We start from the raw sequence: 26382 nt of genomic DNA on the forward strand, positions 1-26382 counted from the left end.
CTTCAGGCTTTTATTCTTCTGGCCTTTGTTGGAGCAAAACCGTTTTGTGTGCTGTAGATATGTTCATTTAGGTCAGCACACTCATTTTAAAATTTACGTTTAACATAGGTTACTTTCCAGTTGTGTATTTTTTCAGTAAGGTATTTGAGTAGGTTACCATTAAGTGGTTCAGGATGCTTCCAGAGATCCTGGTGCGTTCGGAGACGAGTGCCTGGCCAGAAACTGGTTCTTAGAGTCGTCATCTGTAGATTGTGGTAATTAAAGTAAGCTGTGTGTAAATGAAGACTGAGAAAATACTCCTGGCTAGTAGTTCAGCTATGCAGCAGGTACATTTTTTTATTAGCTAAGTTTCTCACCTGGCCTGATTTGCTTTGTCCTTTTCTTTTGTAAATGGGGAGTCTTTCATTTGTGCCTAATACAGAATATCTATTAGGTCAAAAAAGTGAAACTAAGTTTTTAGATTTTATTTATAGGACTCATCTTGCTGGGTGATTTAAATTATATATTTTGTTGGAAATTATTTTAAAAAATAGAATGGAATTCTATCTCATTGTGTTATTGGTAATCCATCAGATAATTAGTGACTACTTTTATTTTTCTATGGCATTTCTATCAGAATTCATCAGTTAATTTTTTTTATTCTTAGTGCGGGAAAAGAGGAGGAGCAACCATTTCAACCATGTAAGTAAACAGTTGAAAAGTTAAGAAATTAATAGTTTGAATTAAAAATATGTCTGCCATGATTCCTAAAAATATGATGGATCCAATACTGTTAGCATGGACCTCTTTTTTGTAGATTTTCTAAATCTCTATTTTCCTAATTATCAAATGGATTCAGGAAAGTCTTTGACTTAGTAGTGCCCATTTTTTAAGGGTTCTGACATTTACGTTAAATTTCACTAATACGGTTGTAGTATAAAGATCTGCCTTAAATTCTTTTGCCTTATTTTTTTGATCTTATTTTTTAACCAAAGTAATAAAAGTATAACAGGTAAGTTAATTTTTAGCACTGTCCATTGACTTCTTGTCATAGCAGGTGAAAGCTGAGCTTCTTCGCTCCACCATGACGTTATTTCCCTCCCTGTGTTCCCTCAACATGTATCAGTTTTTATTAAATCAGAATCAATGTTTACATTACTACGACTCTGCAAATATTGTGCATTGCTGAGCCATAGAGTTCTCTGACTGTGCCTCCTCCTTGTACACCCTTCATTCTTTTTCTTAAATATTAATGAAATTGGAGCACTTCTGCACTTCTCTAGGATAACCCAATCCCCCTTTTCCTAGCCAACGTGATCTCACACAGCCAAATGCAGTAAGTAGCTCCCTGCCCGGTCTCCCTGCTTTCACATTCTTCATTTTTTCTGTGGAATTAATTTCCTGACTATATTCACTTGCCTGTTTTCTAACAGCTATTTTTTTCCCCAAATGTTTTAACATTTGTCACATGCCTATGAAAACTATTTTCCGTCTACTAAGCCACATCTGTTCCATTTTTTTCTTGGAGACACTTTGCCCCAATCTTTTGTCTTCCTACTCCCATATAGACTAGTGTTCCCCTAGGCCTGCTCTATGCCTCTTTTCCTGGGATATCTGTGTGAAGTCATCTGGGATCTCACATAACTCTGCTCTCTTATGTTGGATCCCCTATGTCCTAGATTCTGTTTCCCTCTTGTCTTGTTATACTTCCTTGTTTTACTGGAGCACATTTTCCTGGGAAAAGGGCACATGGGCAGAAAGTTTAGAGAGATCTAGCCTCTCTGAAACTCCTTCTATTTGATAAAGTATAGAATTCTCAGTTGAAACTAATTTTTGCCGTTCTAAAGACATTTCCCTCTCATCTTCTCATTTACACTGTTGCTCTTAAACCTGTTGACATTGTATGGTACATTGTACATGACCGATTTTAGTCATTTTCCCCCATCCCTTCCTTCTCGGGAACCTTTTAGTACCTTCCCTCTCCCTGGGATTTTGAAATTTCATAATTTGGTTTGGTATAGACCTTTTTGGTGTGTTTCTTTGATATTCTGTTTTTTTCTTCCAGGTTCCTATTATTCAGATGTTGGAAGTCTTAGACTTACCAGATCGCTAACTTTTTTCCCCTCCTGCTTTGCATTTTGTCTTTTTGTCCTGCTTCCTGGAGATTTCCTTGACTGTGCTCTAATCCTTCTATTGAATATATTGTTTTGTCTACCTTATTTTCAATTTATAGAGTTCTCTTATATCCTGTCATTCTTTTTTTCACTGATGCAATTTCAAGTTTTCATTTGCTCCTGAGTTTTTATCACTCCCATCAATTCCTTCTTCCCGTTTTGTTTTGTTTTTTTTTAAAGCGTCCTTATATTTTATTTTATTTATTTATTTTTTGGCTGCATTGGGTCTTGGTTTCTGCACGTGGGCTTTCTCTGGTTGCGGTGAGCTGGGCCTACTCTTTGTTGGGTGCGTGGGCTTCTCATTGCAGTGGCTTCTCTTGTTGCGGAGCACAGGCTCTAGGGCGTGCGGGCTTCAGTAGTTGCGGCTCATGGGCTCTAGAGCGCAGGCTCAGTAGTTGTGGCGCATGGGCTCAGTTGCTCTGTGGTATGTGGGATCTTTCTGGGCCAGGGCTCGAACCCGTGTCCCCTGCATTGGCAGGCGGATTCTTAACCACTGCGCCACCAGGGAAGTCCCATTCCTTCTTCCTGTTTTGATCTCTTACTTGTTGGGGGCTTCCCTCAAACGTGTGATGGTCCTTGGCTGTCTGTTAAGATCTAATTGGAAGCATCACTTGGACAACTCGTTAACTGATGGGCCTCACTGCAAGGATTTGGGGACCACGCCTCTGAACTCTGAGCCTGCCTTGGGTTCTGTAAGACAAACTGGTTTTCTTGTTCCTGTCCTAGTCAGCCTCTGTAGGTACCAAGGTTGTGCTTCCTCTGTTCTGCCATGTCAGTTACCACTCCTTTATCTAGTCTTTTCACCTTTCAAACATTAAAAATCATCTGCTGTTTATCCTGTCTTATGTATAGCTTTTTTAAAAAATGCCTTTAATTCTAATGAGATGATATCTGAAAGAAGGGGGAGAGGAAATAGATTTGTGGTCAGTCTACTCAAACTTAGATTTATTCTTTGAATATAGGTTCTGAGTTTGAAGTTTAATGCAATATAATTAACGATATTAATTCAGACAATATTTTTGATTATACCTATAATTAGAATATTATACTTTTCTACTAAGGCCTTGAGTATGAATTCTATTCAAACCACTCACCCTACCATATTGTCCATTAATGTGCAACATAGATGGAGTATTACAGACTTTTCAGTGAAAGTCATTGATTCTTAATAAACGTATCCAAAACTTGTGAAAAGGGGGAAGAAAAAAGTGAACTTCAGCTTTATTCTCTCTCTTTTTTTTTTTTTTTTCATTTATATACTTTTATTTGGGAATGTTTAAATCAATACAGAGAAAACGAAATTTCAGAGACAATGAATATCATTAGTTTGGATATCATTACTTTATTATAAAAGAAACACGGAAATTATTTACAGGATGAAAGATTTCAGAACTTCAGTGGCAGCTTCACGTGATGCCATTGGGGGAACGGGCAGCTTCACGTGATGCCATTTCAATAGTGACTTATTTTAGTCGACATATTTTCCAAGAATGTCACCATCTCTAAATAAGAAATAATCCTTGTCATCTAGAACTACTTTGGTGCCTCCATATTCTGGGAGAAGAACTTTATCTCCAACTTTCACACTAACTGGTTGAATCTCTCCACCCTTTCCTTTAGAGCCTGATCCAACAGCTACTACCATTGCTTGCAATACTTTTCCTTGCGATTTTTCTGGAAGCATAATGCCTCCTTTGGTTACAACTTCGGGTGCACTTCTTTCAACTAATACTCGGTCAAAGAGGGGAAGAAACTTTCTAAATGCCTGTCCTGCCATGACTCGTGTTGCCGCACTTCGTACTCTCGCTCTCTCCAGCTTTATTCTTTTAATGGGTTAAAATCAGAGGCAGTAGGCACAATGGGAAGAGTCATTGGGTGGGGGCAGGATTTCAACAGGTACTTGACCTTTAATGATAAGCTTTGAGGGTTGTTACTTACTAGCCTCCTAGGTATGATTATTTTCTAGTCTTCACCATTAAACCTGCAGTCTACTAAGCAACCTTTCCCCTTATAAAGATTGTAAAAGTCCATGTATTTTGTCCTTAGTGCTGAATGAAGATAAATACTCTTCTTCAGTGACCAATTGAAATAATACCTATGAACATTAAACTGTCAGTAGTGTTTTTTGCTACTTGTTTTTTTTTTTTTTTGTATTTGCATTTTATACCCTTATGTGTGTCAGTGCAGTTTATTGAGGTTGTGAGCCAGCAATGGTAAAGCTTTAATCATAAGGGACAGTTATCTTAAATTTTCAAGCAAGATGAGAGGAAAGTAATCTGCTGGCAGCTAACATATCTAGGCTTTGCTCAGAGGCTTCAATTCTGCCATCCTTTAGTGAACACTAGATGCTGGAAAGTTTGAATAGTTTCAGGAGTAGGCCTGTGGAAGTGTTTCTTTTGTAGGATCGAGCCAGTAGACTGTAAGTTGCTGATACAACTTAAATGAGCCCCCATAGGATTATAGAGCACATCTAATTAAAAATTTTAAATGTTTTAGCAGTAATATTTCCAAAGACAAATCAATATACATTCATAATAGAAAAAAAAGTTTTTAATAGAGGAAAACAGGATAAATAGCACCCAAAGCTCTACCAACTAGTCTATATTTTGGTACATTTCCTTACTATTTTTATTCCCCTCATATATATAGATTTTTGGTCAGAATTGACTTTTATTACGTGTAGTGTATGTCATATTATACCCTAATAGTAGTGACCTTAAAAGATAACCTGCTTCGTTTAGAATCAAAGTATTTGAATGAGTGAATTTTCATTTTTCATGCTGTATCTGTTTTTTGAGATTCTAAAATTACACATTAACCAAATAGCTTAAGGACCATATCAGAGTTTTAGTTTAAAACATTTCTAGCTTGAAGGAGAAATTAGTCTTCCAAATAGTGATACTGTTTCAAATATGTTACATCTAGAACTTTTTGTTAATAAGGAATAAGTGGCTTTGCATAAAGCATCTGAAACAAGCAAAATGGTGTTTTATATATGCCATTTGGATATTTCTGATTATTGGATACTGGCAATTTTTATTTAAATGCTCTGTATTTTAAAAAGCATCAACTAGATTTTCTCCCTGCCTCACCTTTCATGTATTTGTGGAGGACATTGATGGGAGAGTGTGACAGCATGGTGAAAACTATTTTATATTAATAGGAGGAAGGAAGGCTCATCTGAATTAGTAAACAAACAAAAACCAAAACCAAAACCCAGCTTTAAAATTGTTCGTATTCTGTGGTATTAAAGAATGCTACTCTTCCTTCCAGTGGCTTTCAGTGATTGGGATTTGGTTATTGGCCTTACTTTAAGGAAGAGAGTTGTCCTAACATAGTTTAGGCCATTTTAGTATTTGACTATTGCCGTGTTCATGGGCTCTTCACAAATAAATGGATACTTCTAAAGTGTTTTAAAGATAGTTCATTCTCTAGAGGGTCTCAAAAAGTTCTTTGTCACCTATCCAACACCACTGTAGATAAATTCTCACGAATTTGTACCTTTAGTAAGATTTACCTCCAGTTGTAACTGATCTTAAATAATTTCTCAAACACTTGTCGAATCCTAATTTGTCCCAGATTCTGTGCTCAGTAGCTGGAGGTAGGAGAAGAATCTTCCTAACCTGGAGAAGCTTGTTTACTTAAGAGGGTGGTACTATGCAAGCAGCTGAGACCATGGAACAGTTGGTAAATTAGATGTGTGAGTGTGCAGAAAGTGAGAAGTTTTGTGGTGTGCCTGCTGGCAAAGGGATCCTAGAGGCAGATGGGGTCAAGCTTGCTGGGACAGGAGGAAGAAAAAGGCATTGCAGGCAGAGAGCAGCATGGGTGAGGCAGGAGTGTCAAATAACACGTAGAACAGAATTAGTACAATTTTGAAATGAATGGCAAGTATTCTCTGAGGTTCTCACTTGAGTAATGTCATGGCAGTCTTACTTAAACATGAAGTGAGAAGTTAAATTCTCAGAGTTGTTTTATCCGTTTTTTTTGGATGCGAGAGAATCTTTAAGCAGTACCTTTTTGTCCTCCAGATAAGGAAATTGAGGCCCAGAGAGACTTATGGCCCCCAGCTTTTTAGTGATAGAGCAGCCCTGGCATGCCCAGCCTCTGATTGGAAAACGTTTGTTTCGTCACACTGTCTCCTGAACATTTATTATTGGTGTTCATTTACTGCAGTGAAATGCTCCTACATCGGTATTATATAAAGCATTACGTTTTATTGTAGTAAATGAATAGAAATAGGAAATCTCAGCTGCATTTCATTGCTTAAGGAAAAAACCCTGAAATCTTATTCTAAACTTTTTACATTATTATAAAGGTAATTTATAATAGGTGCTTGCCAGGTTTGATTATAGGTACTATATCAAGGCAGCATTTTAGAACCCATTTCTCAAAGCTCGTCTGTGGAAGTCAGAGTATAGAGGTTTCCCATAGAGCTGCACATGATATCACACTCAGGCAGTTCATGGAGTGTAAGAAAAATCTTAATGCTTTATCGTTTGACATTTTAACCGAGGAAAAACACACACTTGATAGGTTTAACTTACTGTGACATTTTCTTCTATTTCCCTTCCCCTTCAGGTATCTCCAGGGCAGCTTACTAAAAAGTATAGCTCATGCTCAACAATATTTCTAGATGACAGCACGGTCAGCCAGCCTAATCTTAGAACCACAGTAAAATGGTGAGTACAAGTAGGTTGCCAAGGGCTGAGTGACAGACCCCCTTATCGCTAAAAGCATCCTAGCCATACATAAGTTCATTCATTTGAATTGTCCTTTTCAGTGATCAGGTTAAAAAACTGGTGTCAACTATAGATTGATTTCAAGGACCTAAATATGAATTTTCAGTTTCCATTTTAATCTTAGAGCGCATGATAGAAGGGAAAGTCAGTTAGCAAATAAGAAATCCCAGAAAAAGTATAAATCTTTATTTGACGCGTTTCTGTTGCTAAGCCATTGTTGAACACAGTGAGAAAGAGAGGTGCTTTTTTTTTTTTTTTTTTTTTTTTTTTTTTTTTAAATTTTTATTTATTCATTTATTTATTTATTCATTCATTTATGGCTGTGTTGGGTCTTCGTTTCTGTGCGAGGGCTTTCTCTAGTTGTGGCAAGTGGGGGCCACTCTTCATCACGGTGCGCGGGCCTCTCACTGTAGCGGCCTCTCTTGTTGCGGAGCACAGGCTCCAGACGCGCAGGCTCAGTAATTGTGGCTCACGGGCGTAGTTGCTCCGCGGCATGTGGGATCTTCCCAGACCAGGGCTCGAACCCGTGTCCCCCGCATTGGCAGGCAGATTCTCAACCACTGCGCCACCAGGGAAGCCCGAGAGGTGCTTTTGATTGGCTGTTTCTAGAGACAATTATTACTGTATGAGTTGTAGTCCTCAAACAACGTGCACTACTTTGGAAGCTGCTCTTAGAAGAAGGAACAGCTTGTCCCCTGCTGGCACCAAAGCGAATCTGCATTTAAATTTAATTGGAGTTTGTCAGATTTATCCCACTGTGCTTTTTTTTTTTTCCTGCACTCTTTCTGTATGAAATTTTACTTCTCCTTCCTGTCCCCCAAAGAGGGGGAGAATATATCAAACCAGTCTTAAGAAATACACACTCAAGCTTAATTTCTTTGTAGATGAAATTTGTTCAACTGAGGTTTTAACTTAATAGACACATTTAAGTTTTGTTTATATATATATATCTCCAACACACTGTATCACTCACAGCAGAGAACAATAAAAGAGGTGAGGTTTCGGAAACATGGCTGTGGTCAGGCTTATACTTAAGGAGACACGAACAGTGTCATGATGATGGAAACTATTCTTTAATTTCTGGGAGCACCTCATAGTCCACAATTGGAGATGCACTTTCAAAACACCCTAATGATGAACCTTTCAAGCTTATTTAAGAGAAAAAAACCAAACGGGATGCAGAGCTTCTTGCCTCCTCCCTCGCGGTTGTCCACGAAACATTAACATCTCCTTAGGATATGAATGTTGATTTTCCAGAACACAGTTTGGGAAATGCTATTTGAAAATATTAATGTCCTTATCCTTAATTTTATTTGTTGTCTTAATTTTATAAGCTAATTGTATTTTTAATTGGTTTTTAATGTGCCAGCTTTTTTTTTAGCTATTTAAATTATCAGTAACTTCTACTTTAATTAAAGACAGCAAGTTCACAGTCATAATAATGTAACTTTCCTCTCTTGCTTACAATAATAGTTGCAGTCAAGTCATGTTTCAGCAAAAACTGAGCCCCATCTCTAAAGTCCTGAGTTTGGGCACTTATCACATAATCACTCAATGTTTTTCTTCAGCCAAGACACTGAATCTGTGGGTACAAAAACCACTCTACTTTGGCTAGAGTCGCAGCTTCTTTTGAATTCAAAAGAGTCTGATGTCCAGTATATAATTCAAAAGTACTTTGAAAGTAAACCTTGCTCAGGGACTTCCCTGGTGGTGTAGTGGTTTAAGAATCTGCCTGCCAACGCAGGGGACACAGGTTCGAGCCCTGGTCTGGGAAGATCCCACATGCCGCAGAGCAATTAAACCCGTGCGCCACAACTACTGAGCCTGTGCCGTAGAGCCCGCGAGCCACAACTACTGAGCCCGTGTGCAACTACTGAAGCCCACGCACCTAGAGCCCGTGCCGTGCAACAAGAGAAGCCACCACAGTGAGAAGGCCGCGCACCACGACAAAGAGCAGCCCCCGCTCTTGGCAACTAGAGAAAGCCCGCGCGCAGTAACAAAGACCCCATGCATCCCAAATTAAGTAAAATTAAATAAAATTAAAAAAAAAAAAAAAGATTTACCTTGCTCAGACAAGAAGGTTTCATCCTTTTTTTTCCCGACCTAGTCTAATTTTTGGAAGTACAGTAAATTTTAATTTGCTCTCATGAAGTTTTAGAAATGATCATTCATCACATTCATTATTGGTGAAATAAAGGTTTACTGAGAAAATTAATAGGGCCAATTGGCTTTTAGGAATGATTTTGAAAATGTTTATCATGGGGTTAGTTTTCAGTGGGGTAGCTGTTCTCAGTGGGGTAGGTGAGCCTTATTAGAATCACTTATGCAACTTTTCAAGATATATGTTTCTGGATGCACAAAGTCCACCCGCCTGCCCCCGCCTCCAAGACACAGTGTCTGTGTGTCTGTCTGTCTGTCTGTCTCTCTCTCACCCACGCACACACACCTGTTGACAAGATGGGGAATGATGTGAAGCATGATTATATGGACAAAAGCATCCCGAGTGATTCTCCGATCTTAACCCTAACTCATTCATCCCTAAACTTTGCTGCACGCTGCAGTCATCTGGGGATCTTTAAAAACAGTCCTGATGCCCAAGTCATACCCAGTGCCGGTTAAATCAGAACATCTTGAAGCAGAAGCCAGGCAGTTTTTAAAGCTTCTCAGATGATCCCAGTGTGCAGCTGAGCTTGGGAGCCACTATTTGGTTAGAGGGCAGGAGAAAGAGAACTGCTTCTGATAATTAGTGGGACCTTAGGTAAGTCAGTTTTAAGCCTTGGTTCCCTTATCTGTAAAATGGGTGGTTTAATTAAATGTCATCTACGGTTCAGTGGTCCTTTCCATCATAAAACTTCTAATGCTGTGATTTTAAAATCAATTTGAAGATGAAACTTTGAAGCACTATAGAAGTATCCATCTTTGATGCTAACGGTGTTACAGGCCTTTATACAAGTGCTAAGATTCTATAGACCTATTCTAAAATTCAGATTTGCCTTCCCTCAATTATTTTGAGTTTCATTTTAGACACTGAGAACAAAGGGGAGCATATAACTTAATCAGAGAACCCCTTTGTTGCCTAATATACAACATCTGTGAATAACTTAGGAATATAGTAACTTAAAAAAGACTACCTAAGGACTTGTATCTATCTGTTCGTTAATACTTTATTTAAAATAATTTGGAAATACCTGTCATTAATAGGATACTGTGTAGTATTATGCTGTCTTATTAGCACTGCTTATTTCAGGATAGCTAGACCTATCATCAGTTTTGTGGCTATAAAATTTTGCTATTAAATTTTCTAATAATTATGTAAAAGTGATTTGAAATCATTTTGGTATAGAGCACTTTTATTATTTACTTTTAGGGAAATAATGGAAAACGGATGGGTAGGTGGATAGCGAACTAAATCAACTGAAATGCAGGGGCTAACAAAACAACCACACACACACACACACACCCCCACACACAAACTACTATATGGCTTAAATTTAAGCATGTGTATAGATAGATATAACTTGTACAGGACAGAAGGTTTTGTGGGTAGAAGGACAAATGACAGGGGACATATGTAATAATTTATATATTATAATAATCAACCAAAACATGCCTTCTAACAGCATATCTAGCATTTTGGGTCTCCTAATTTTGCTAAAAGCTGAAGAACCTAAAACAAGGGGGAAAGCACCCATGTGGTACTGTTCTGAATTCGAGGATTTCGGGGCCACTGGGCCTCTGGAAGGTCTTCCCTCCTTGCTAACCCCTTTTTAAAAATGTCTTCAGGCCTGATATGATAAAAATCAGTGATGACAATGTATTTTTTTTCCTCCACAGTATGACCTTAGCAATATATTACCACATCAAGAACAGGTGAGCTCTTTTGAAACCTATCTTGTTATTCCAGCTAATTAATTTACAAGGTATCAAGTTTAGTGTTAGGTAATAACTATAGATGTTACTGGCATAAGCTTTTATTATTAGAGTGCTTTTATTACAATATAGAAGTGAATCATTTATTTTTCTCTTAGGACCCTTAATTCTTAGGTTACTGAGCATCCCAAAGAGTATTTGTTTATATGGGTTATATTGATAATTTACTGTATTAGAAATTGAAATTGAGAATTTAAAAAATTAAATTCATTGTATATTAAAACAGGGTGTGCCTTAGCACTACTGAAATTTTGAGCTAGATAATGCTTTGTTGTGGGGTGTCGTCCTGTGTGTTATAGGATATATAGCAGCACCCTTGGCCTCTACTCACTAGATGCCAGTAGCACCTTCTTCCCTCCACATTACGACAACCAAAACTGTCTCCAGCCATGGCCAGAAGTCCCCTGGGGGACGAAATCACCCCTGATTGGGAACCCCAGTGTTCAACATAAATCATTTTTTTTAATGAAAAATAACTATTTTCCACAACAAAAAATATTGAGAGAAAAGTATCTCCTCAATAGAAGACAGCTGATTCTCATATCTATTCTGTCTTCAGTCATTTGTTTTGAAGAAACAATATGAAGAAGATCCAGCCGCTTGCAGATATATAGTTGGAAAAAGGTGTATTTTTAAAGCCTTCAGATAATTTGGTATATTCTTTGATACTGTACCAAAAGTCTGCATGTGCTAGTTTCTTAAATTAGTTAAAATGGAATTCTAAATCATATCAATGAACTTGTAATAAATACTATGTTAAATTAATACCCATTGATCTGTCATGCATACTGAGTAGATCTTTTTACCTGTACCTGACTTTATAATATTATACATTGGTCATTTGGAAAGTATTGGTTCACATTTCTTTAGACAGTGTCAAAAACTCACTTTTGTTAGTATCACCACCAGTCTTACCAGAAAAGTCTTTTAAGTGTTGAGAAGTTGTCAAGTTCACAATCGAAGGTAGAAGTTTTCCAAAACTCCTGATATTTTTAGCTTGATGGCTTGAATTTTATCATTGGCAACAAATAACTTTAGAGTTATTTTCCTTGAAGTGACAGGCTCACTTTGTTCATTTTTGAAAGAATGACTGTGTCAGTTGTACATTCAAATAACGATGGTGTTCGATGAAAAAAGTGTTTCAAATAAAGATGGTGTTCTATGAAAAAAATGACTTACCGCCAAGTCACAAGTGCTTTTCCTTAACACAGCCATATTTCAGTATGTAAAAGTGCTTAATGCATACTTTCCACTTATTCAGAATATTAAAAAGAAGGACCAAGGTTTAAGAACACTATTAATTTTTACTCTTTTATCAAGGATGTTCTTCAAGCAGATTTTTTAACTGCAAGTGGCAGTGAATAATTGAATGACTTCTAATTCAGTTTGGTACCACTGCCTTGATTCATGCTCAGAAACCAGCAGTTTTACCCACTTTTGCTTTTATACATCCATAGCAAATGTCACACAATGTGAAGGGCAGGTAGTGTCTTAGTATTCTTATAAAAGCAGTTTTGACCTCTTGGGCCTCCTGAAGGAGGGGATAGGGGAGAATCCCAGAGGCCTGCAGACCACATTTAGAGAACCGCTGTTCAAATGAGCGCAGTGTATTAGTGTGGTGAAATTTTAAATTAAAAAGCCTGGTTTCTTTTAAAATAAAAAGACAATTACATTTTTAACTCAAACTATTTAAAAGAGACAAGAAGAAATACACAATAAGGATATAAAGAACTAAAGAGAAAAAAACGGGAAAAAACCATGAATCTCATATTCACATTGATTGAAGTGAGAAGAATTTATTGCCCACCACCACTGCTTCATAAAATGTTCTTGCATATTCCAGTGTGAGGTTAGAGGGGTGAAAATATATTGGTTTACTAGCATTGCCTGTTAGGGAGGGTCAGTGCTTATAGAGGCAACTCTGGCTGGTTGTTGTAGAAAAGGTTTCACAGAACTTGATGTGCTGAGTAAAAATAGGTCAGGAAACCTTTCTAAGGGTGGAATCCAGGAGAAGAATTTATAAAACTGTTTGCTTCGTTGACGGTTAAGCTTCCTCTACCCCTCTCTCTACTCCTAGCCGATATTTTACTAAGATAGTAAGTCCTGAATTAATTTTTTAAATGCACATTCTTATTTTATAGAGTTGCAGATAGATCCTTGGATATTTTTGATGAGAGATTACATCCACTCACAGTAAGTGTCAGTTTTATTGAAGTGGTATTTTTCTCTTATACAGTTGTGTTTATTTCATGCTGATTTGCTTTGAAATTAATTACTAGAAGAAAATTACTTCCTCCAGCTCGAAGTCAAATTCATCTTCCTTTAAGTCTTCTTCCCCACGCCATGTTGTGTCTAGTCATTTTCCCGAAGGCGTGTTGTATAAGGGGTTGATGGATATGAACCGAGTTGCACTTTGTGTGAATAGTGAGCAGGTAAGTAAACATACCCAAGTAACAGAAAATGTATCTTTTTAAAGGATGATGTTCCATAGCATCAAACAATATAAATATTTGTAAATAAACCTAATATGATAAGGCCTCTAAGAAGAAAATTAGAAAACTGTTTACATTTTAAACGAATTAAAATGACAAAGTTTTAAAATTCACTTCTCCGGGTGCTCTGTGGCCACACGTGGCTGGCGACTGCTGTACAGGACAGCACATTCTTAGAGCCTTATGGTTACAGGACACTGGAAATGTGTTTTCAAAGTTGACTACAGAAAAGTATGACATATGGTGATCAGCAAGACTTTTGAGCCTAAAAGTATTGGGTTGGCCAAAAAGTTTGTTTGGTTAGTGAATATATTGTTCAATAAAATGCTTGGTGAAAATGAAAACTGTGTCTTTTATTTTTACTTAAAACCAAATGAACTTTTTGGCCAACCCAATAGTTTACATTTGGTTAGAATTCTGTGGGGAGGAACGTGGAAATACATAAATTTTCTGCGGTTGTGCCTGTATTTTTCTTTAATGAATGGTGGTGAGTACTGGATCACTGTGGTATTTTAGGATCCCATTGTTTAGATTTAAAAGACTACAAGACATGTCACCCAATCAGAATTATTTTAAGGGGCACGTGGGCCCAAGTGTGAAGACTGCTATCTTAAGGGTACTTTTAAGTATTTTTCTTCCGTGGATACTTAAATTGCATTTTTTCTCCCTTCAGCGAGAAAAGATTCCAGAGGAATACTTCGAGCATGATCCTGAACACAAATTCATTTACGGATTTGTTCATACTCTTTCTAGTGCCGCACAGCTAACTGCTGAAGGTGCAGTAGTAACTTTGGTAAGATATTTTTTCTTTCATAAAGCATCTGTAGAAATTTCTGCCTTGTACACATGGTATGGTCCTGTTTTTCCCAAATGAAAGTAGGTTCCTGAAACGATCATTAGAACTTTATTAAGAGAAACCTATCAAAAGAAAGTAAAGTATACACATTTGAGCTTTAATCATCATTATGATTTAAAACGTTGCCATTGTTTTTCTCATGACAAAACAATTGATATTAAAGGCAGCAGGAGAGATTTCTGGTTTCTCCTTCCACACCTGAGGGGACACACGCACGCACAGTGCACACACGCACACACAGACGACGCGTGTGGTGGTGGTCGGGCGGGGCAATCACTGAGCGCTCTGGTCCACAGGCAGAAACAGGTTCCGGGGAGTTTGAAGCTGAGTCCCAGACTGCACTGCCTAGGCAGTTCTGATGTGTGTCCTGACTGAGAACTACTGCCCTCAGTTCTCTGTTCCTTGGATAATGGATAATGGTGTTAACCATCCCTGCTGTCCTCTTACTGCCTGCATGTGAAGTTGCCCAGGACTAGGGTGCCAGTAGGACTTCAGAAGGCTTTACTCTAGTTAGCCTGCTAAGCTACAGCTGTGTAAGGACCTTTTTGTCATCCATTCCTAATTCCTATGGTAAGATTTTATCATTTGAATAATAAATCATATTCAAGTGAGAGGTAGTTGGGATTGTTTTACTCCTCCCTATAGCAAACCTGTAGGGGGGAAAGTCAGCTGCGTGGTCTGCAGGGAAGGAATACTTAGGCCACTCACTGCCTGCTCCTATCAAGGCAGAATTTAGGACAGGAGGCTTGTCCTTTTGAAAAGAGACCCCTCAGTGGGTACTGGATCAGACACAGGCCTTTTCTTGGCGCTACAGGCCACTTGGAGTGCTTAGCACATGCTTGAGAGAGGCAGGAATGGTGCTTGCATATGGAGAGCTAGGAAATGCAGGAAGGAGAGTATTTGGGTTGGAAGAGGGGCATTTCTTTGTAGCCAAGTTAAGCTTGATGTACCTGCGAGACAGCAGAATGGCAGTGTCTAGTAATCATTTGAATATATGGGATTGGAGCATGAATCTGAGCTAGAGGGAGGGAATTAAGTGTAGCTGTTAAAATGCAGAGAAAGTATGTAAAATAAAAAGTGGGTAGAAGATAGATCCTACTAGAGACTGTCAGCACTTAAGGGACAGATCCCCAGAGGAGTGGCTACAGTGGTAGGAAACCCAGCAGAGAACCCTAAGAGACACCAGGAGAGGTTCAAGAAGGAGAGTATGGTCCAAACGCTAAATGCTACCAAGAAGTTGCTCATGTCATAAATACCATGTCACTGAATACCTACTCTGTGTCACTTTTCTACATGTGGGGGGTGGAGGAGAGAACAAGTTGGATAAATAAAGTTCTCGCCTTTATGGAGCAAGTGTGGAAGACGTAAATTTTTTTTTTTTTTTTTTTTTTTTATCGGAGTACAGTTGATTTACAGTGTTGTGTTAGTTTCAGGTGTATAGCAAAGTATAAGTGTTTTTTTTTAATGAGTGTTTTTTAAAAGATGACTATTTCAAGTGGTGGTAAAAACCATGAAGAGAAAGCAAGGTAAAGGGATAAAGTGATTAGAGGGGCTTACTAGAAAGCTCAGGAAGAGCCTCTTTAAAGAGGTAATGTTTGAACCCAGGACCTGGCTGAACTGAGGAAGATCAGGTACGCTGGCATTACGGGCAGAGGGGACAAGTGCAAGGCTCTGAGACAGGAACTTGTTCTGTGTGTTCAAGGAAAAGCAAGGTGGCCATTGTGATCCGAGCGGGGAATGAGGGAAAGAGCATAGGTGATGAGGTCACGGAAGGACAAGGCCGTACCGCACAGGGCCTCGTAACTTGCAGGCCACGGGAAGAAGGTATTTGTTTGATGGGAAGCCTCTGGCAGATCTGGAGCAGGCGCATAAAGTACTCTTAATTGAAGAGGCTCTCCTGGCTGCTTTGGGGAGAACAGACTGTAGTCTGTTGGGAGGCAGAGAAGTTAGGCAGTGGCAGCGATACAAGTCAGAAGTGACAGACAGAAAAGCGGTCAGGGTACCAGTGAAGGTAGAGATAACAAGAAGTCCTAACAGATTGGAGCAGGATACACTCAAGTGCAGGTTTTTGGTCTCAGCGACTGGGCGTGTGGCAGTGCTCTTTCATTTATGAGGGAAGGCCTGGGGAGTGGAGCTCTGGGACGAAGAGCTCTGGGTTGTTTGTGTGAAGGCACCGGTGACCACGGCAAGAGTAGTCTCTGTAGAGTGGTAGCAGCAGGAGGCTGACTGAAGTGGGTTAAGGAGAGGATGGGAGATGAGGAGCTGGCCTCAGGCCTGAGGACGCCGTCTAGGGGCAGTGGGGGACAGGCTGGGGACATGGAAGCATTCACACTGGAGGAAGCCTCTGACAGGGAGAAGTTGTTCAAAAGGAGACTAACTGTGGGCACAGTGCTCTGCAGAAGTGAGGTGGGATCAACTTCATTCATAGGAGAGTTAGCTTCAGTGAAAAGAAAGAAATCTCGCTTCCTCCGAGACAGGAGGGCAAGTGGGATAAATGAATATCAGCACGTGTACCAAGTTTGCCAGTACAAAGGTGAGAGGAAGTTGAGAGATTGCCAGTGTCGTTTCAGTGCCTCTGATGAGTCCCATAAAGTAGAGAGTTGAACCTTGCGGGGAGAGTCGTTCTTAGGGTACTAGAGAGTGCTGAGTTCTTTGGGCAATGGGAGCCGAATTTCACTAAGAACATATAATCTCAATACCCGTGTTTGAAAACACAGTAGAGTTTGGCGGGCATGGGCGAATCTGAGCTGTCAATTTGATAACCCTTCAGAGAGTAAACAGACTCTTTCAAACTGGACATTTTTCTTTTTGTCAAATGGCATATACACTCTTCTACAGAGGTAACAACAAATCACAGCTTACCTCTCTAATCTTTGCTCAGCTGTTAACTCCATCCAGTTCTTTGTAGGGTAGACATTTGATACATGTAAAAGAAACCGTGAAATCATCTCACAAACCGGCAGGTTTAGAGGAGCCCCAGGGATACAGACACAGGCAGGTCTTCCCACCTTAAAACCAAAAGAATTGACTAAGCTGCAGATTATGTAAGACAGAAATGAATAATGAAATGATAATGGAGATGTGAAAAATTGGGGCTATGAAAAGGACTACCCTTTGTATGCATGTGTGTTCCTTCAAAAGGCACTAAAATATGGGAATACTTGACAGTTGTAAAGCCCCTTTGTACTGCCTGTCCTGCTGTGCCACGCAGCAGCCACTGGGAGGCTCTCTTGACCACCAGTTTTTATCTTCAAGTTCATGCCACAAAAGGACTGGTGACTGACTCTGAAGAGAAGGTAAAGATGTGCTCAGTCTTACCAGAATTTTACACACTCAAGCGTTATGTAAAATCGCCATGCAACCACCACCAGTCTTGTAGTTAACATTGCACGTGATAGGCACTCAAGCATTTACTGAACAGTTGAAGTCGACACTGGGCTGTATGTGCTGCCCTTGACAAGTGGGAAGGTAATAATACAATGCGTGTCTTTAGAATGCCCTTTGCTGAGATGTCCTTTCATTCCTGTGACCAAAATTGGGTTGGAAATTCACACGGGCAGAGTAGAAATATCAGACTCACAGAAATATCTGACTTACAACTGTGACCTGGCCTCTGGCCTTGGCTTGGCTGAGCAAAGTCTTTGTAGAACCTAGGAATAAAAGGGGTGTCAAAAAGAGATGAAATCTGTCATTCCTAACAATTCTTATCACAGCACTTAAACTGAACGAAAATCAAAGATCAGTGCTCTACTTTTGCAGGTTTACTTAGAAAGGCTTTTAACTTATGCTGAGATCGACATTTGCCCCACTAACTGGAAAAGAATTGTTTTGGGAGCCATTCTTCTTGCCTCCGAGTTTTGGGACGATCGGGCTGTATGGAATGTGGACGACTGCCAGATCCTCAAGGACGTTACAGTTGAGGACATGTGAGTTTGTAAGGTTACCGTGAACTTTCTAACCATTTTCCAATACCTCATTTGCTCTCATAAAGTTTACATTTTTACGAAATGTTACATTTTAAGAAAGGTTACCTTGCGCAGAGAGCTGAAATAGACATAAAATTACAGCCTTCTTTCTATCTAGCTGTAGTATAACAATTTGTATTTCCCCTCATTCATTGGTAGGTCTTGATGTGTTATTGTTGTAATATTCTGCTTGAGAAATTGAAATTATTTTTCTGGTGGTTTTTGCCAAACATTTTACAAGCTCACTACCAGAGCAACATGGTACAGTAAGTAACTTGACAGCTTTCTTAAAGCTGTCTACCAGGTCCAGTCCATTTTTAAGGGGCACATGCCTGGTCTTTGAAGCAAGTGGCCACTGTTAAGGTCTTAGGGCCTCTAGACTACTGACAGGTTATAATTTCAACCTGAGTCACACATTGTGTATTTGCTTTTGCTGGTCTTTTTCTCCTTTTTATCTGAGGTTCTGTTGTTACAGAAACTATGATGTACAGGTAGCCACATATAAAGGTTTCAGATCCCTGTGTTCCTGTCTCCTCCCCTAAAGTCTGCTGAGCTAGGAAACACCTACCTCTCAGGTCGTCCGGGAAGCATCCCTGGGGCCTCACCCAGGGCACTCAGCAAACACAGCGGCACTTTGTGGGGCCTTGAGTTAACTAGGCAGGTTCTCCTCACAGATGGCACGCTCACATTGGCATGAAACGCCAGGCTTCCAATCTGGCTCTGGTGAAGGGCCCCAAGGGTGGGAAGCAGGATGAGCCAGAGAGGTAATTCCAGCAGACTCTCGAAGTGCCCGCTTGACAGTGAACCTGTCTTTGTGGGTGGCATTCAGGAAAATGTGAAAGGACACCTCTTGATTATATTGGACAGCAGCGGCCGATCAAGATGGCAGGCAGGGGCAAGAGTTTGTTTTTGTTACCTTTGCCCCTTACCCTAGATAATTCACAATTACCAAAGTGCATATTTACAGCTGAAGCGAGGAAAGCTGTGACTAAGAGAAGGGACCAGTGACTGTCAGTAGCTGTCAAAGTGGCTTTTGGTGAAAATGCCCACTTTGGTGATCATGTAAACCAGGTGGTCGTGGTGATATTGCTGGTAGCAATCTTAGCAAACAGTGGAACAGCAGATAATGAATTTGAAATGAATAGAAGTACTTTTGGAAGTTGCAGAAACTAAAGTGACGTTGACCAACACTATCATCAGTCTTTGAACTGGTCCCTTGAAGGAAGGAAAATTTGTAATCGTGAACACCATCCCTGCCATGATGGCAGCTGAAATTTTCTCAGAATCTGCAGCTGAGCTGACTGGGGCTCTGGTTCCAGGTACAACATCCGAGAACATGCAGGGAAACGTGTGGGTGTTCATAGACATTGAGCCCAGGAGCATTGGCGGCACTGTCCAGCTATGAAGAAACTAATTCTAAACAACGCTTTTCTGTGTAGAACGGAGAATCACCAGGAGTTATGTTTATAATAGGCTGCTTTTGTTTATGATCTTTGGGAGTTGGAAAGCATTACAACAAAGTGTTTAATACACATTTGTTTCATCCCTCTGCTGTTGACTACTATTTGTAATGGTCTCATTTTGAGTCTGAATTGAAAAATTGCTGTCTATCAGCTTTTCCTTAAAACTTTCTAACATCTCTGTGTCTTGTTAAATATATATTTCCCTTCAAAAGAGTAAGTTAAACTGAGCAGCTGCTGTTCAGACAGTTTGCTGCGCCTGTAAGTGGTAGGCTCTTCAGCCACCTAGCCATTTACAAACAGCAAAAAACACAGAAGATGCATATTCTGTAGGCATAATGCTTTTCTTCAGTGATTAAAGCTCTATTAATAGACATGTTAATCCTATGAAGTACTGTATTTCCACACAATTAAAATGTATTAGTGGAGAAAATATAAAAGGGATAGTGAAGTGCATTTATTCCTGTAGTAAATTAAGTCCTGATTAGCTGATTATCAAAACATTATCTGATTTACATTTCTATAGACTTCTGGCCGTATGAACAGGAAATTAATTTTGGAAGTAGGTTCAGTTAGGTTTAAAGTTCAACAAATGAGAAACCTCATTTCTGCTCATACTCTGCTCTCCATACAGGAGAACATGGAGCATTTGTTGATTTATCCAATGGATAAAATATTAACACTTGAAAACCAAGAAACCAAATGTATTGTAAAATAAGCCACTTGCATGTTTGTTTGGGTATTTATCATTTTTATCTAATCAACTCTCTAAAGTGATTGCTGTGAAAAGTGGTAAGATTTACTCTAACTTTATATTTATTTACTTAAACATTTGGCAAGCAAATGGCTGGATATGGTCATATAGCAGAAGCCTGCTCCCAGCACTCTACTTTCCCACTTCATTGAATTCGCCCTCTGTGGGCGTGTGCAGTCTGTCCTGGCAAGGGGCGGTAGGTCTGAACATTCTGGGCTGCTCTCCTAACACCGGGGGCAACAACTGCTCTATCAGAGGTCGTATCGTAAAGTGGGTTTAGTCTAGCTGAGACATAATCTTACTGCCTTCCTAAGCTTAAAAAGTGCATCCTGTCCTGTCATGGTGACGACAACTCACCCTAGTAAGGTTTTAAGGTGAACAGAAACTTGCATTATGCCCTTTGACACAGCCCCATGCACGGGGTGGGGGTGGGGGTGGGGGGATTCCCTTTCCCATCGAATGTAGCTTATTTATTTATTTACTTGAGATGAATCCTTGTTGCCTCAAGAGTTTTCCCCCCTCAGAGATAATAGCAGTGGCTCTCGATGGATCCATTTGTTGCCGTGGTGATGTGCCCACTCCTTTTGTTGGCTCGTCTCTACTTCAGTAAGCCCCTTCCTGTCATCAGCCCGGTGAAAATGTCTGCAAGTTCTTCAGAGCTAATAAACAGCATACATCATTCCTTTCAACTGATCACTAGAGCGGGGCCTCGTGAGTGAGTGTGGAGCATGAATCGTACAGCTGCACTAATGGAACTCTGAAGAATGAGCCCCTGAGTCAGCAGCATGAGTGCATAAGAGGGCCATGACCTCTTCCCCCTTGTCCCAGACTCAAAGTGCTGGGACGCAGAAAGGACCACAAATAGCTGTACCTTGTTTGCACATTAGGGTATTAATCCAGCTGGGTAGCCATTATTGGTTTCAAAACAGTATTTAGAGCCATCCTAGTAGCTCAGAATGGTATTTTTGAAGATAGCCCAGTTGACTAAAATTGTCCTGTGTTGGTTTTGTCTTCTCCTCCTCCCCCAGGAATGAGATGGAAAGGCACTTCGTGGAGCTACTTCAGTTTAATATTAATGTTCCTTTCAGTGTGTATGCCAAATACTACTTTGACCTTCGCTCCTTAGCAGATGACAACAACCTGAATGTTCTATTCACTCCTCTTAGCAAAGAAAGAGCACAGAACTTAGAGGTAAGGCTGTGAAATCACTAACTGGGGTTTTCTGTCAGCCACCGAAGCCACACCTGTAGCTAAATTATATTAAGCAGTGATTAGGAAAATGGAAAGCTGTTAACAGTTTGAAGAGCTTATTGACCCGTTGGCATCATATTTCCTGTGTCTTTTATGGTTTATACAGGGATCCCACATTATAAAAAAAAAAATTGTCTCTTCTGTAACCATAATTCAGAATACTTTCAATCATATTTAATCTGTTCTTAATGGTTTTCCATTTGAACCTCTACACTTACATATAACCATACATGAATAATTTCTTAAAATTGTATCCCTAATCAGATGTACCTACAGAATCTACTTACCACTCTTAACTGTCTGTTTTTTTTTTAATAATTGATGTTTTGGACTATTTCTACTGTCTTGATATTTTTAATAAATAAATAAATGTATTTATTTATTTATGGCTGCATTGGGTCTTCGCTGCTGCACGCGGGCTTTCTCTAGCTGCGGCGGGCGGGGGCTGCTCTTCATTGCGGTGCGCAGGCTTCTCATTGCAGTGGCTGCCCTTGTTGCAGAGCACGGGCTCTAGAGCGCAGGGTCAGTAGTTGTGGCGCACGGGCTTAGTTGCTCCTCGGCATGTGGGATCTTCCCGGACCAGGGCCCAAATCCGTGTCCCCTGCATTGGCAGGCGGATTCTTAACCACTGCGCCAGCAGGGAATTCCCTCTTAACTGTTTTTTACTCAGCTTGCAGTTCGTGTGTGTGTGTGTGTGTGTATGTGTGTGTGTGTGTGTGTGTGTGTGTGTGTATCACAGTTCAGTCCCATGAGTTTATTAGACAAAGCATCCGTGGCTAACCTGAGAGACCTATACTTGGAAGGTATAATGTGGATTCAGATACTGGATGTAGAAAGTACATGAGTTTTTAATATAAATGGTAACGTACATGGAACAACGTAATACTTATGGCTTATGATTTTTGGTGGGTATACAGCAAAATTCACAACTGAAATGAACACATTTAAAATTGATACTTTCTGTGGTACCTTGGTGGTACTTTAGAATAAGATGTTTTTCTACCATAATTTATGTGCAAGTGAAATAGCACCTTTCAGCGCTTGTCATTAGACCTCTCCTACCTTCAGCACATACCTACCTGATTAAAATTTTCTTAGAGTATGTAATAACTAATGAAAACTGAAGAGAAGTTGAATAGCTGAGTAAACACTGATTTTGCCCAAGTGTATGTCCATTACGTTTAAGGATCACGTGTGTAGGTAACAGATGATATTGCTATTAGGAGCCTATCATTAGGAACCCAATTTTTAAGTAACTCTAAGTTATTAGGGCAAGTTACCCCTTGCCCCAGCAATCTAATCATAGCCCTTAAAGGTTATTACCTTAGGGAACTGTCAGTTAGTGTAGATATCAGCTATCCAAAGTAGCAGTAACTATGAACTTATCTAAACGAATGGAGATGTGTGGCTTATCAATGATGCTTTTTTTGTTTTTTTAAGGTCCGAACATTTTTTTCCCCCCTAATTATACCTATGTTCTACCTGATTGACTTTCCTAGGCCATTTCCAGATTGTGTGACGACAAATACAAAGACGTGTGTAGAGCTGCTATGAGAAGGTCTTTCAGCGCTGATCATTTCATTGGTATTCGGCGCTCCAATGCCATCCTCTCTTAAGGGAGAAGTGAGGGGTTGTAACATCATAAACCCCTCGAAACAAAGACTGGAGAAATATCACCTCTCCTGCTCAGAAACCAGCAAAGTTAGTATTTTCACCTTAAAGAAAGACATTGAATTCAAGAGACTCATGGACAAGCGAAGATTATGCTCATAGGAAAGAACGGGACCTCGTCAATGTAACACGCTCTTCTGTCCTTTTTATTGTAAACAGAGTTACAAAAACCACTCCAAAGCTAAAAGCTCCCAATCCACGCACAGATATCTGCTCCCAATCCACGCACAGATATCTGATAGCTGTGAGCTATGTGAGGTTTTTTAATTAATAGTTTAAATTTTTAGACTTTAAAGACACTAGCTATATAACTTCTATGTTTTTCTTACCTCACTGTCCCATACTGCTGCATATTCCTTTAGAATCAGTGCAGTATTACCATCAAAAAATGGGACTCCAAAAAAAAAAAAAAGTAAAAAAACAAAAAAAGAAAAAAAAACAAAAAAACAAAAAAAAAACAAAAAAGAAAAAAAAACAAAAAAGAAAAAAAACACAAAAAAAAAAACAAAAAAAAAACATGGGACTCCTAACAACTCATAAAGCCAAACTTCGGAACAGACTGTTGTAGCATCGTTAGGTTTTGCAGGGTTCTTCCTCCCTACTATATCATTGAAGCTGCTAGTCATTATTGGCAATCAATTTAAACCAAAAAGCTGCTGAATAACACATGTCATCCAAATTCTTTGCAGGCAGTACTTATTAGCATATTAGCATGTTTGCGATCATAAACAGAGAAAGTAGGTTATTTCCTTCTATTGGGTCCGTGCTGCATTTCTTGTTAACTATAATGGTGCTTCTGATTTTGTGATGATTTTCCTCTTTGTTATGTACTTGTGTTAAAGGATATTTTCATAATTCCAGCCAACATGGTGGTCCAGTAATTAACAAGCCGGTGATGAAATAGAAGGTGTCCCAAAAGTCTTAGAACAATTTTAAGCTTTAATATAGTGTGCTTGGATACTCCAGAACAGTGTCGCAGAAGTATAAATGCTAGACTGGCAAAACATCACTTGAAACTTTAATCGAATTTCTTCTAAACTCATTTACTTTTGTACATTTTAAACATTAAGCTTTTATTTTTTTATTTTTTATTTTTTTAAATGAATTAATTTATTTAATGGCGTGTTGGGTCGTTTCTGTGTGAGGGCTTTCTCTAGTTGTGGCAAGCGGGGGCCACTCTTCATCGCGGTGCGCGGGCCTCTCACTGTCGCAGGCTCTCTTGTTGGGGACACAGGTTGGAGCCCTGGCTTGGGAAGGCCCGTGAGCCACAATTACTGAGCCTGCGCGTCTGGAGCCTGTGCTCCGCAACAAGAGAGGCCGCGATAATGAGAGGCCCGCGCACCGCGATGAAGAGTGGCCCCCGCTTGCCACAACTAGAGAAAGCCCTCGCACAGAAACGAAGACCCAACACAGCCATAAATAAATAAATACATAAATTTTAAAAAATAAAAAATAAAACAATAAACGCTTAACGTTTAAAATTTACAAAACTAAATGAGTTTAGAAGAAATTCGATTAAACTTTCAAATGATGTTTCGTAAGTTTGTGGCATTTATACTTCTACAAGTATCAAAGCTTAAAATTGCACTAAGACTTGAGGGGATACCTCCCCTCCTCTTTTTAAAATAGTCCTTTGCAAGGCTGGGCTGCTTACCTGCTTGATCACCTAAGTTTCTTTTTTCTAGATTTGGTGAAGGAATTATGAACAACAGTGTTAATTCACATGTAATAAATTGAAAAGAACTGGACCCTAGTAGTAGTGACAGGAGAGTAAGTGATACGAAACAGCTTTTCTATCCTGTGTGTTAACCTGGCTGTAGGTGTCTCACTTCAAGTTCTATGTAAGAGGAAACATATAAACCTTAGGAACCCTTACCTCAGGCTTTAAAAGGCAGGGAGGTCCAGTAATCAGTCTTTTTGGAGATTGGTAACGATGTCACCTAAACTTGAAATATTAAAAAAAAAAAAAAAAAAAAGTGTTCTCAACTATGTGAAATCTTTCTCCTCCTACCTTCTCAAATGTAATCCTAGGAATTTTGCCTGTAAACAAAGCATTTCTGGGCCAGAAGTACTTTCTCTCTTTATAGCAAGGCTTCACATTATACTGAGTGCTGCAGGTTCCATCATTTTTAAGGGACAGAGACATAAATGATAAATTATGGTATATAAAATACTACAATCTACCACCTCAAAAAATATTGTTTATGGAGTTTGGAGCTTGGAAATTCAAGTACTGATTGCAGTTTTATTTTGAAAAGAATGCTACAACTTATGTGGTTTTTCTTCCTCATGTTTATATTAAAAGAAAAGCTAATAAACTCTGTTTTAATTAAAATATATGGCTACTGTGTTTGTAACACTTCTCACTGTTCACATAACATTACAACTCTGCCTAACTCAAATGTTTTCAGTCAGCTCTGATAGTCGGGCCTTAAAGCATTTTCCAACTAACCATTCATAAGTTGTTTTGACCCCTGCCTTTAGTTAAGATGTAGACATTTATTTCTTCAGCTTACGCTCTTTTCAACCTGAAGATAATCTAGTCCACTTAAAATCACTGGCTACAGTGCTCAGTGGCATAATGCATTAGATGGCATTTTTGAATTGTTTGTTATGGTGCCAAGATGGAAATGCACATTGAAAGATAAAAGTAGGTAAATCCACAGAGAAAGGAATTACAGGAATACTGTAGAATCAGAACTTGTTGTTTGAGGGTTTCAAGCAATTGAACAGGAAAGAAAATGGAAGAACAGGAAGCAGTAGAATTGTGGTTGCTGTTAAGAGGGTGACTTTTAAACAAGCCACGTAATTTGACTTTAACATGCTATTTCACTTAACATTCAGTTGGAAATATACCAGATCTCTAAAGTTTCTTTTAGACCCTAGCCACTGCACTTGAGCAATATTCCATCAGTCCTGATAGTATTGCCGTAGTATTTCCTCCACCTTAGTTACCTTCCTAAGGTCACATCTTTAACTTTGTTCTTGTTAAGTTGCTGATGAGGAGAAATGATCTGATTTAGTACAGAAGGGAAAAAAAATCGATCACAAGTCACTGTTTATATCAATAGTTTGCACCGCGTAGTAATATGCCAGTTACTAAGCAGAAAT

General features: G+C 39.3%; 2 protein-coding genes across 3 annotated transcripts in view; one reads left to right on the forward strand and one right to left on the reverse strand.

Moving 5' to 3' along the window:
• The window catches only part of LOC309662496 (cyclin-Y-like protein 1), a gene marked incomplete at its 5' end in the record, with an annotated part of 34668 nt that extends 10659 nt beyond the window's left edge, over positions 1-24009 (forward strand). Inside the window, 8 exons of one of the 2 annotated variants that reach the window (XM_082465255.1) lie at positions 647-681; positions 6732-6832; positions 10727-10762; positions 12964-13015; positions 13988-14107; positions 17930-18096; positions 21378-21540; positions 23100-24009. In XM_082465255.1, coding sequence (XP_082321381.1) covers positions 647-681; positions 6732-6832; positions 10727-10762; positions 12964-13015; positions 13988-14107; positions 17930-18096; positions 21378-21540; positions 23100-23216 — 791 coding nt within the window. In that variant the 3' untranslated portion in view covers positions 23217-24009. The remainder of the gene's footprint in view (positions 1-646; positions 682-6731; positions 6833-10726; positions 10763-12963; positions 13016-13987; positions 14108-17929; positions 18097-21377; positions 21541-23099) is intronic. The other variant, XM_082465256.1, reaches the window with a different exon arrangement.
• Positions 3397-4362, reverse strand: LOC309662498 (10 kDa heat shock protein, mitochondrial). Its single transcript, XM_082465259.1, has one exon. It carries the CDS (start codon positions 3928-3930, stop codon positions 3622-3624), a length of 309 nt encoding a protein of 102 aa, XP_082321385.1. The 5' UTR covers positions 3931-4362; the 3' UTR covers positions 3397-3621.
• Positions 24010-26382: the final 2373 nt, after the last annotated feature.

The sequence above is a fragment of the Balaenoptera physalus genome, assembly GCF_965194825.1.
Source record: "Balaenoptera physalus genome assembly, chromosome: 6".
Lineage (NCBI taxonomy): Eukaryota > Metazoa > Chordata > Mammalia > Artiodactyla > Balaenopteridae > Balaenoptera > Balaenoptera physalus.

What these genes read in the sequence shown, in the direction of transcription:
- LOC309662498 (XM_082465259.1), bottom strand. Translation starts at nt 3,930, where the DNA reads ATGGCAGGACAGGCATTTAGAAAGTTTCTTCCCCTCTTTGACCGAGTA.